Here is a 13,026-nt window from a genome sequence, read left to right as displayed (position 1 = left end):
TGAGGAAGATTTTCTTTACAAATCATTAGAGACATTTCTGAAAGAACCTTTGATTATCTTAAAGCATTACTGAGAGCATCCGTACATTTATTCCTGAAAGAATGCATGTACAGATTTCTGAATGAAAAAAAAAATCTGTGAAGTATTTTTGAGGAAACCCATACAAGCTTTTCAAAATGGAATTTTTGGAGACCCTTTTGGAAGATACTCTAAAAAATTCTGTAGGGAAATCTGAAGAAAAAATAATTTTCAAAAGAAATGCATGGAGTATTTTCTAAAGAAATCGGAAGCAATGCAATACAAGGCAGATTTTTCAAAAGAGTCCTAAGTTATTTTCTGGGTAAATCTTTAGAAAATTCTGGACAAAATTCTAGAGGAAACTTAATATTTTCCAAAGGAATCAATAAATTTCTCGGAGAAATATCCGGAGTCATTCATGGCAGAATTTCTCCACAATTGCGTAGAAGATTTTCTGAAGGAATCACTGGACTAATTCCTGAACAAGTTCCTGGAGGGTTTTTGTATGAATTTTATGAAATATCAATGAGAAACTAAAGGCGACTATTTCCATATGAATTTTTGATAGATTTTTTTAAAGAGCGAATAGAGAAATGTGTGGGATAATGTTTGAGAAAATTTGACGAATTCCTCAAAGAATTACCATTTTTTTTCATTTGTAGATATTTCTGAAGGGATTCCTGGAAAAAGTCTCAATATCACAGCATTTCTTTGAACTTGTAAGGTCACAATAAAAATGGGAAAATCCACAAAGGTCATTTTTTTACATATAGGAGGTCATAAGAGGTCACAAAAAATCGTACACGTTTTTTTTTATATTTGGGAGAAGAAATGTAGCAGGAAAAAAAATACTTGAATTATTATTCTAGGTTTGTGAAAGCGCTGAACAATAGGTAAAATGATAAAGGCGATTTTATTTCATTGACGGGCGTATTGAAAATTTCCTTGTATGAAATAGGTCAAATTTGGGAAGCAAAACGTTTTGAAAAATGTCACAGTTAACTTTTCTTATTTTTTTAATTAAATTTTATAAAAAAAAAAACACATGAGCAAACACTAAATATAATATAAGAGGCTTTTCCGCCTTTCCAAAATCACAATGCTGCTTTTCGTTCTTACATGATTTGGAATGAGAGCGCAAGAAAAATGTTTGCTATAAGGTAGGATATTTCTTTATCGAGAGAATCAAAAAGGTTTTTTCTAGGTATTGTTGTACCATGAAAAGAGGGAGGAAACATCCGAATTTCGCAATCCATAAAAAAGCCTTTTTGCACCTACGGGGACGCTCAGCTTGAAATATTCATAAGGGTATTTTGAAGGAGATTTCCTTATATTTGAGAGACAGATATTCAACACCATAGTAATGTTTACACATAAGGGGGTGCAAATAACACATATATGTCCCAAATGGAGGATAACATGCCTCTGGAGACGGTCTTCTGACGTGAGAGCAAAACAATTAGATGTTATTTTTTTCTTACATAATATGTAAAATATGAGTGCGCCAATATTGTACCCAATAGAGGGGTTTTGAGGGTTAAATTCTTATATAGGTGTTCTTTTATTAACCTTAGTAAGGTCTTGGGGTCTTTTTTGACCTTTTTCAAATTTCAATTCTCTGTAGCTTTTGTTTAATGAATCCTAGCAATCTGAAATTTTCTGACAATTATTTTTTTGTGGAAATAAACCTTTCCCAAAAATCAAAAGCATTGAATGACCCCTAGGGGCGCTCCCATAAAAAAAGTTACAAATAAGACCCTGGGGTCATTTTTGACCCCAAACTTTGGACAGCTCGCAAAAATCAGTGGCTTGACCGATTTTGGATCTCTTTGGCTCAAATGAAAGGGGCACAAGTCTAGTTTTCAAAACCACCGGAGAAATCCGGATTCGGTCACTGTGGCCACCGGGAACCTGCTTCAACTGAAAAATGCCGCTTTTGAGACCCTAACTTTGGCAAGCTATAACTTTGCAACCAAACAAGTAATCAGGACCGTCCAAGGGTCGTTGGAAAGGTATTCACGTGGACTTTGATTATAGACATTAATATTGACTAATTATTAAGAACCGGTTCCGGAAATCCGGAGCATCCGAAATTTAAGTTTTCATCATTGCTATGTGCTTGAAAATCCACAAATGTTTTCCCTTTATGCATTTTATTGCATTGCTTCTCTGCACGCTTTACTGATATGAGACACATATTGTTTAAGACCATTTTTGAAGGGTTCTGGGCAGGTCTGGTCAATGCGGAACGGGTTACAGGGACTCCGGAAGGTGGTCAATTAGGTAACGACAATAAACTTCGAATAGTTTTCGCTCCAAAACCCGGCGCCACATGGTGCAACCTTCGTGGATTTTCATATCTGTTGTTCACAAAGAGATCGATAGTCATCTTCTTCTTCTTCTTCTTGGCGTACCATCCCTACTGGAAAAAATCCTGCTTCTCAGCATAAGTTTTTTATGTGCACTTCTACTAGTATATACTGAAAGTTTTCTCTGCCAATCATTAGTTTACATATGTATATCGTGTGGCAGGCACGAAGATACTATATGCGCATGGGAGTAAGAGTAATTTCCCTTACGAAAAGTTCCCAGGCCAACCGTGAATCGAGCCCGTCACCCTCAGCATGGTCATGCTAAATGCCTTTGGAGCCAGCTATGGTTATAGGGGCCCCAAATGAATAGTCATATTGATTCCACATGGTCACCGGAGTGGCCACTGGAGAAATCCATATTGTATTGCTCTCAGATTTTTACAACAAATGTAGGCTTCGACAGCTAAATTTAAATCATTTACATTTATAATTTGTAATGTTCTGGTATAAAAAGGAACAAATGATGATCTCAATCTTGTCTTGCGATTTTGACTGTGAAGATTACAAATTGGGTTGCAAACGTTGGAGCCAAGAAAATAAATTCGTTGGCCAATTTATTATGCAAGCCAGACCAAAGTTCGTTCAAAGATCAAAGATGATCTCGATCTTTCCAGGCCATGGTCACCAGAGAAACTGTTCTACAGCATAAGTAGACATTTAGCAGCTGACCTCATATTGTTTTTCACACTTGAGGTGCAAAGTGTGAGAAACCAATCTGTCAATTGGTTTTTTGTGATCAAAGAATTGATTATGAAATTATTCCGTACTTTAGGAAATGTAGTTTTCCGTGATTTAGAAATAGAAGTTATACTGAGAATTACTCCAAAAGCTTCGCCAGGAGTTTCTCCAGAAGATGCACTGAGAATTTTTGTAGGAGTCACACCGGGTATCTCTTTTTGAGTAATTCGCCGATAAATCATCTAAAATTTCCGCGGATAATTTATCTAAGAGTTTCCCGGAGAATCTATTGAAGGAATTGTCGGGTCGATCTCCTTCGGAACTCATGGAAAATTTATGGCAAAAATTCCGAAGGAACTCTTGATGAAATTTTCGGACAACCACCCGAAGAAATATCCTGAGAGACTACTGAACGAAATTCTAGAGATCTACTGAAGAACTTTCTGCTAGAAAGATTCTTAGTAGACACCCTAGAAGAATTAGGGGTGGAACTCTTAGGACAATTCCTGTGGAAGTCCTTGAGGAATTCCCAACTAATATTTTTGCTGTATAAGAGCTTAAAGAGCATTCGTCCAAAGGCGTTTGTTCTATAAGCTGCTATGCGGCTACGTTTGTTAGTATGGTTCCTGGTGGAACTGTTTTTTGTTAGTGTTTTTTTTTCAAATTCAAAAAAATATAAAATTATCTTTTGGTAGAATTACTGGTGTATCGCCTGGTAATTTTTTTACAGGATTTCCCGGTAAAGCTTCTTGTTGATTTTCGATAGGTGTAGCAGGAGGCGTTACACCCGTTGGAGTCGCTGCGAAAAAGCTCAATAGGGATGTTACAGAACTGACAGATGTCCCGTCAACTAATAGCTGTGCTAGTGTAGGTAGCGAATATATGAAATGTCATGACGAAAATTAATATCGAAAAAAGTGGAATGTGGTCCGTGCAGTTAGGCATGAATATGAAATTTGATCGTAATATTGGTATAGTTTGGAATTCAATCAAATAATGTCCGTAGAATGAGTTGCCACAAGCATACGATTGAATTAGTGCGTAATTATACAAAAACCATTGAAATTCCTATAAATTAGTTTGCTATATAGTTTTTGATACACTTTTAGGTTAGTTTCTTGCTCTAATAATCACTACTATCGCGGGATCAAACATATTTCTCTAAAATATTTCCATCAATACACTACCGTGAGTAAAACCTTTGTGAAATAATAGCTTATATTTATGACTAAGACACAAACTATGTTTAAACTAGGTATACAGACGAAAAAACACTCTACACGACGGCTACCAGAACATACAGGACGAAAAGCGTATACTAGAGTCACAGAGTTGTAAGTTGTTATTGAATATGTGTGGAAGATTTGCAATTATGGGTAAATTTATCTTTTAGCTTTAAAGCTGTTTCCTCAACGATGAAATACATGAGAATTGCTACAAGAACTGTGTCTTACGTTTCTGTGTTCTGTGCCGTGCCAACACTTTAAAGAACTCTACTCGTTGGAGTTGTGTTGCTCTGTACAGAGAGATCGTTTCATAGAGGTCACATAGAGGACGAATCGATGATGCCCACCACTACGCGAGCTGCCGCGAAGGCCACTGCTGGGGGATCCCAGGACATTTGCGAGAGATGCAAAACTCCTCATCACGTAGCAGAAATGGTAGCCTGTGACCAATGTCGACGTTGGTACCATCGTGCGTGTGCGGAGGTGGCGGAGAGCTTCAACGGTAAGTGGACATGCAAGGATTGTACTTCCATAGTGACCATCAGTGGAGCCTCGATTTCGGGAAGAACCAGTAGCACATCTCGGTCAACAAGGGTTCAGCTACAACTCATGCGACTGGAGGAGGAGAAAAGGGCCCAGGAGAAGCTGATCCAAGAACAGCAGGAGCAGGATCGTATCCTGCAGGAGAAGGCTCGGGCCGCGAAAGCTGCATTAGACAAAAGGTATCTCGATGAGAAGTATGCCCTGCTTCTAGCTGATGCCGAAGATGACGATGCTGGAAGCCACAGGAGTCGTCGAAGCCGTTCGAGTAGGAACAGTCAGGTGAGAGAGTGGGTCCAAGGACTGGATGAAGCTGCCGGAGGTAATCCAGTTCCACAACACGTAGAAGACATCTTCCCGCCGTTTACGATTGGCAGTGAGGTCAACGTACCCGTCGGTGGAATGCTCGCAAAATATACAGGAGCAGTTCGCAAACTTACACCAAATCCATCGGTAGTTGGGACAAGCGGGGGAAATCAGCAGCACTCGACCAGACCTGCAAGCGACTGGCTTGCCGACAACGTTGGTACTGAGGGCATGAGTACCACAGCCGGTATGAAGAACCCGATTACAGCGTCCACTCCTATTCGAATGGAGTGTGTAGGTAGGCAACCGACGGCACGAAGCATGGTACAAACGCAATCATCGTTGTATGTGCAGCCAGTGGTAACACAACCAGTGTATACACAATCGGTGTTTGCCCAACCAATGCAACCTCCACCCATTCGGCCGAAGCTCGTCCCACGACCACCATTACCAACGTTCTTGTTCCAAGAACCGATTACAAGGCCATCAGCTGATAACGTACGTTCGTCGCTCCCGCCGATAAGTGAGTCACCGCTGCTACAGTCTAGGGTCGGACAATGTACACAGTTGCCTTCATCGAACTCTGCCCCACAACAGCTACATGCTTCTCGAACTTTGGTACCGCCACCGTCACAGCCTTCGCAGGTAGTGCAGTCGTCGATTGATGCTTCCATCCAGTTAGCAGAGCAGATATCGAGCATGCAACTACCACCAACGACACGGGCGTCGTTCTCTCAGCTGTCGTCTCGGCAGCCACACACACTTGCGTCGGCGATGTGTGATGAGCTAGTGGAACAATCGCAGCCCCCATCTGTGTTACGAGAATCAATTTCGTACACCCCGCAACCACAGTATCCATCCGCTCCGGAGAGATTGGCATCACAATCACCGGAGCATCAGACGTCGTCGCCAGTACCGCTACAACAACAGAGCGAGCCATACGCTGCACAGCTGCGGCAGATGCAGATTCAACAATCGATGTGGGGACAATTCCAGCAGCAGTTGTCGGCTAGGCAAGTGGTGCCGAAGGATCTTCCGATGTTTACTGGCTGCCCCGAAGAATGGCCACTTTTTATTAGCAGCTTCTGTAATTCCACAACGATGTGTGGATATTCTCAAGCCGAGAATTTAATGAGACTGCAGAAATGCCTTAAGGGCAGAGCATTGGAGGCCGTTCGGAGTAACCTGTTGCTGCCATCTTCGGTCCCGAAAGTGATGGAAACTCTTGAGACTTTGTTCGGGAGCCCAGAGCGACTAGTCCAGTCGCTGCTCAACAAAGTGCGCAGCGTTCCTACTCCAAAGGCTGAAAGGCTCGAGAGCCTGGTAAATTTCGGCTTGGTCGTGCAAAACCTTGTCGGGCACTTAAAGGCTGCCAACCAGCAAGCCCATCTGTCCAATCCAACTCTACTACAGGAGCTGGTGGATAAGTTGCCACCACACCTTCGACTGGACTGGGCATTATACAAAAGATGCACTGGTGTCGTCGACTTAGGAACGTTCTGCGACTACATGAGTGCCATCACGTCAGCAGCGAGTGATGTGGCCCACTTCACCGATTTTGACGGATCTTGCGGTGTTGGAAACGAGAAACCGAGGAAGGAAAAGGCCTACATCAACGCTCATGTTTCTGCCGAACCAAGGAGAATAGAGCAGCATGGAAAGAAGGTGGATACCCAAGAGAGGCCGTGCTATGTCTGCCAGAGCGTGAAACATCGAATAAGGGATTGCAACAAGTTTAAGTCCATGTCGTTCGGGGATCGCATGAAGGCGGTGGAAACTCATCAACTTTGCTTGGTTTGCCTGGTGCCGCATGGAAAATGGTCTTGCAAATCAACACGTACCTGTGGCATAGGAGACTGCGCCAAAAAACATCATCCAGCATTACACCCAAGCCAACAATCGGCGGCCAAACCAACGACTTCCGACTGTTCTGGAGCACGGTCGAAATCCGATGCCATCGTGAATGTCCATCGTTGGAACCACCACACTACGATATTCCGTGTAGTACCGGTGGTATTGCACGGAAAAGAAGTCAAAATATCCACCTTTGCCTTCCTCGACGAAGGTTCATCGTCTACATTGATTGACCAGGAGTTAGCCGATATGTTGAACCTTGAAGGTAAACGGCAACCGCTGTGTTTGACATGGACTTCGAAGGTTTCACGTCATGAAGCAGATTCCCGAATGGTTTCACTGAGGATTTCAGGGAATGAAGACAGCGAAAGCTTCCCTCTGGTGGATGTCAGCACTGTGAGACAGCTGGATCTTCCGGTGCAGACATTACAGTACGATAAATTGTCACGTCGGTACAAGTATTTGGCCGGACTTCCGGTTAAAAGTTACGAGGCCGCTATTCCGAGAATCCTGATAGGGTTGGACAACACAAAGCTGTCGTTGCCCATCAAGATACGAGAAGGGCAGCACGGCGGACCAGTGGCAGCGAAAACTAGGTTGGGATGGACTGTCTTCGGAAGCACTGACGGCACTAAGGTGGACTTTCGGTCCCCAGTATTGCACATCTGCAAAAGCACGGAGGAAACCGACCTACACGACCTGGTGAAAGGCTACTTCGCAATGGAGAATCTTGGCGTTTCCATAGCCGAAGGACCAGAAGCAGCAGCAGATCGACGAGCGAAGGACATTCTACGGCGAACAACGATCAAGCGTGCCGACGGGCACTATGAAACCGGATTACTGTGGCGGTACGATTTAGTGGAATTACCATCGAGCTACGGTATGGCCGAACGTCGTTTGCTTTGCCTGGAGCGGAAGCTGAGATCTAATCCAGAACTGAAAGAGAGCTTGGAAAGGCAAATTTCCGAGTACCAGGTTAAAGGCTATGCTCACAAAGCAACACCCCAGGAGTTGGCAAATAGTGATCCGCACCGTACATGGTATCTTCCACTAGGAGTGGTAACGAACCCACGCAAGCCAGGGAAAGTGCGTATTATCTGGGACGCGGCCGCCAAGGCGAATGGTGTGTCTCTTAATGATGTTCTGCTGAAGGGCCCAGACCTTCTTACGTCGTTGCCAGGGGTATTGTGCCGTTTTCGTCAGCGAGAGGTGGCGATTGCAGGTGACATTCGCGAAATGTATCACCAGTTGAAGATACGAAAGGAGGACTGCCAGGCACAGCGCTTTCTCTACCGGAGCGACCCGTCTCAGAAACCAGACGTTTTTGTGATGGATGTGGCGACCTTCGGTTCGACTTGTTCGCCCTGCTCGGCGAACTTCGTAAAAAACAAAAACGCACTAGAGTGGAAGACAGAACATCCAGAAGCGTCAGCGGCGGTGATAGAGAACCACTATGTAGACGATTACCTGGACAGCCGCGATACGGAGCAGGACATGGCAAACTTGGCGTCAGACGTACGGAAGATTCAGGCAGAGGCTGGGTTCGAGCTACGAAACTGGCGGTCGAATTCCAAAAAAGTGTTGCAGTCTCTTGGAGAAGATGCAGCGATCCAAATGAAGGAATTTAGAGTCGACAAGGAAAGTCAGGTGGAACGCGTTCTTGGAATGGCGTGGTTACCAGATGTAGATATGTTTGTGTACTTCGTCAAGATGCCGGACGACATTGAGCGCTCGGATTCTACAAAGGTCGCTACGAAGCGTAGTATTCTAAGGTTCGTCATGAGCGTGTTCGACCCGCTTGGGTTGATTTCGAACCTGCTCGTCCACGGTAAGGTGATCATTCAAGATTTGTGGAGAGCTAAAGTGGGATGGGACGACACTATCCCAGCGGAAATACAGCACAACTGGTTGCGGTGGATCGAACATCTATCCAAATTGGAGAAACTTCAGATTCCACGATGCTACTTTTCCGGCTACGATCCGGATAGTCTTCATTCATTGCAGCTCCATATTTTTGTAGATGCAAGTGAGAGTGCCTTCGCTTGCGCTGCTTATTTTCGTATCGTCGATCGTGATCTGCCGAGATGCGCTTTGGTAGCATCAAAGACCAAGGTGGCTCCGCTGAAGCCGCTGTCAATCCCACGATTGGAGTTGCAGGCAGCAGTTATTGGAAGCCGAATAGCAAAGTCCGTCGCAGAGTATCACACGCTGTCTGTAAGTCGCAGATTTTTCTGGAGCGACTCCAAAACAGTTCTTTCCTGGATCGGATCAGACGCTCGGAAGTATCGCCAGTACGTAGCAGTACGTATTGGTGAAATCCTGGAAGAAACTCAGCCTGATGAGTGGCACTGGGTGCCCACAAAACACAACGTTGCGGATGAAGCCACCAAATGGGGGAAAGGTCCAACGTTTCATCCGGACAGTCGATGGTTCACGGGACCGGACTTTCTCTTCCAGCCGGAGGATAAGTGGCCACAGCAACAGATACCAGTAGCCGATACGGAAGAAGAACTACGAGTTGTACATGTGCATCGTGCAAAGATAATCGAGCCGTTCATCGATTGCGACCGGTTATCCAAATGGGAACGAATCCTCCGTGCCACAGCGTATGTGTATTCGTTCATTGGTCGATACCGAGATTTCGGTAAGCAAGGGGTTTCGCGAACCAAACGTGAGTTGACGCAGGAAGATATGCAGCGAGCAGAGAAAGCTTTGTGGCGGCTTGCTCAAGCCGACGCCTACGCCGAAGAAATAACCATCTTGCAGAAAGAATCAGACGGACACCGTCCGTTAAAACTCGACAGAAGCAGCTCAATTCGTCAACTGTCTCCGTTTTTGGATGAGTTCGGGGTGATTCGTATGGCAGGTCGAACTGAAGCTTCACCGCTGGCAAGTTACGATGCAAAGTTCCCAGTAATCTTGCCGAAACAACATCGTGTGACTGAACTTCTGATCGACTGGTACCACAGACGATTCGGCCACCACAGCAACGAAACTGTAGTCAACGAAATTCGTCAGCGTTATCACATTTCCACTCTACGGATAGTGGTACGCAAAGTTACAAAGAAGTGTCAGTGGTGCACAGTGAACAAGGCGCTTCCTGTAGTCCCCAGGATGGCTCCTCTACCAGAAGCACGTGTTACTCCGTTCGTGCGTCCATTTTCAATGGTCGGCATCGATTATTTTGGACCATATATTATTAAAATTGGCCGAAGTCACGTGAAGCGTTGGGTGGCACTCTTCACTTGCTTAGTTGTTAGAGCAGTACATCTAGAAGTAGCGGCGTCACTCTCCACCGAATCTTGCAAGTTAGCTCTTCGTCGCTTCATCGCTCGTCGCGGGGCACCATTGCAAATCTACTCCGACCACGGAACAAATTTTGTCGGTGCCAGTCGCGAATTGGCTAATCAAGTGGCATCTTTGAACCGAGAGTTAGCGGAAACCTTCACGGATATCAACACTCGTTGGCTGTTCATTCCACCATCTTCCCCGCACATGGGCGGTGCGTGGGAAAGAATGGTCAGAGCAGTTAAGACAGCAATGGAATCCATCAACCACTCTCGCGCGCCGTCCGAAGAAGTGTTCCAGACAATACTTTGTGAAGCAGAGTCAATGGTCAACTCAAGACCCTTGATGTACATTCCGCTGGAGACTTCGGACAAGGAGGCATTGACTCCGAATCATTTTATTCTTCTCAGCTCTAACGGAGTCAAGCAGCCGGAGAAAATTTCGACTACAGAAGGTGAATCACTTCGCACCGGTTGGAACTTGTGTCGATACGTCCTGGACCAGTTCTGGGTAAGGTGGATCCGGGAATATCTACCGGTCTTAACACGGCGCACCAAATGGCACGATGAAACCAAGCCTATTCGAGAAGGAGATCTAGTATTCGTAGTCGGAGAGCCGACTCGGAACCGATGGCCTCGTGGTAAGGTCGTTAAAGTTATACCGGGTAAGGATGGCCGCATCAGGCAAGCAGACGTTCAGACGAGTTCAGGAATTCTACGCCGTCCAGTGGTTAAACTAGCGGTGCTCAACATACTACCAGAAGGTAATTCTGCTGCACCGGAGCAGCATTACGGGGAGGAGGATGTAGCAGGAGGCGTTACACCCGTTGGAGTCGCTGCGAAAAAGCTCAATAGGGATGTTACAGAACTGACAGATGTCCCGTCAACTAATAGCTGTGCTAGTGTAGGTAGCGAATATATGAAATGTCATGACGAAAATTAATATCGAAAAAAGTGGAATGTGGTCCGTGCAGTTAGGCATGAATATGAAATTTGATCGTAATATTGGTATAGTTTGGAATTCAATCAAATAATGTCCGTAGAATGAGTTGCCACAAGCATACGATTGAATTAGTGCGTAATTATACAAAAACCATTGAAATTCCTATAAATTAGTTTGCTATATAGTTTTTGATACACTTTTAGGTTAGTTTCTTGCTCTAATAATCACTACTATCGCGGGATCAAACATATTTCTCTAAAATATTTCCATCAATACACTACCGTGAGTAAAACCTTTGTGAAATAATAGCTTATATTTATGACTAAGACACAAACTATGTTTAAACTAGGTATACAGACGAAAAAACACTCTACACGACGGCTACCAGAACATACAGGACGAAAAGCGTATACTAGAGTCACAGAGTTGTAAGTTGTTATTGAATATGTGTGGAAGATTTGCAATTATGGGTAAATTTATCTTTTAGCTTTAAAGCTGTTTCCTCAACGATGAAATACATGAGAATTGCTACAAGAACTGTGTCTTACGTTTCTGTGTTCTGTGCCGTGCCAACAATAGGAATTCTTAGAGGGATTCCCGATGAAAATCCCAAAAAAATCGAATAAAAGTCTTTGAAGAATTCCATGTAGAGCTTCCATATAAACTTTAAACCAGAAACATTGGGCATTTGGTGGCACTCCTAGAGGACTTCTCGGTGAAACTCCTCTGAGTGTACCTTCTATAAATTGTAGAGGAATATCCGGTGTAACTATTATAAATTAGAAAGGAATTTCAGGAGGAGTTACAGGAATTCACGAAGCATCTGTGATGCAAAGCTCCTACAGTTGTTCACAACAAAACTCTTGGAGGCAGATGGATCTCTCAGAAAATTTCCGGTTAAACTTCTTAACAAATTTACGGAGAAAATCTGAGAAAAATTAGAGCGGAACTCTAGATTTTCACACAAGAAAATGCGTCACGGAGGGGTGGGGAGGGTACGAAAATTAAGATTTATGTATTACGTAATAAATTGATGCTGCCTAGATTAATTTCCAATTGAACTCCTAGTGGACTTTCCGCTGAATTTTCTGCGGAAATTTTAAAGCACTATATAGTGAAACTTGCAGAGAAATTCTCGATGGAATTCCTGCAGGAATGTATGGTGTAACTTCTAAAGTAATTACTTAGAGAAATTCTTAGTGGAGTTCCTAGAGGATTTTCCAAAGGTATTTTGAAAAGAAATTTCCACAAGTATTCTCGGCGGTACTTCTGTTAGGAAAGTATCTCCTGTGAATTAAACTTTCAAAGGAATTCCTGACAGAATTTCTCTAGGGATTAAAAGTTTATCTCCTAGTGGAAATTTGCGGCAGATCACATAGAGAAGTATTTTGAGGAATTCTTGGGGAAATTCTCTTTGGAACTTTTAGAACGATTTCTGAAGAGATTTTCGGTGGAACTTGGAGGAAAATTACCAGAAGAATTCCCGATAAAACTTTTGCCAGACTTCCCGATGGAACTTCGAGAAATAATCGATGCAACTCCGAGAAAAATTCTCTTTGGAATTCCTTGACGAATCCCTAGTGGATTTCCTAGAGGGATTCTTGCTGTAACTCCTAGAAGAATTTCTGATCGAAGGCTTAGAGGAGTTCCATTGAATGTACTGAAGGAATTCACGGTGTATTTGCTGAACGGATTCAAGGTGGATCAACTACTACTGTTGGAAATACCAAAGGGATTTCCTCTTGCTTTTAGTGACTCCAGCCTTCTCCATTACGTACTTTTGTATAATTGACGTATAAAGG

At 43.8% G+C, this 13,026-nt stretch overlaps 1 protein-coding gene across 1 annotated transcript; it reads left to right on the top strand.

The window, feature by feature from the left end:
* Positions 1-4,633: 4,633 nt before the first annotated feature.
* On the top strand, positions 4,634-11,224 carry LOC134286270 (uncharacterized). The gene has a single exon (XM_062847858.1). It carries the CDS (start codon positions 4,634-4,636, stop codon positions 11,222-11,224), a length of 6,591 nt encoding a protein of 2,196 aa, XP_062703842.1.
* The last annotated feature ends 1,802 nt before the right edge of the window (positions 11,225-13,026 follow it).

This window comes from Aedes albopictus, chromosome 2 (assembly GCF_035046485.1).
Source record: "Aedes albopictus strain Foshan chromosome 2, AalbF5, whole genome shotgun sequence".
Classification (NCBI taxonomy): domain Eukaryota; kingdom Metazoa; phylum Arthropoda; class Insecta; order Diptera; family Culicidae; genus Aedes; species Aedes albopictus.
The sequence above is the reverse complement of the archived record's forward strand: the minus strand, read 5'-3'. Positions and strand labels throughout refer to the sequence as shown.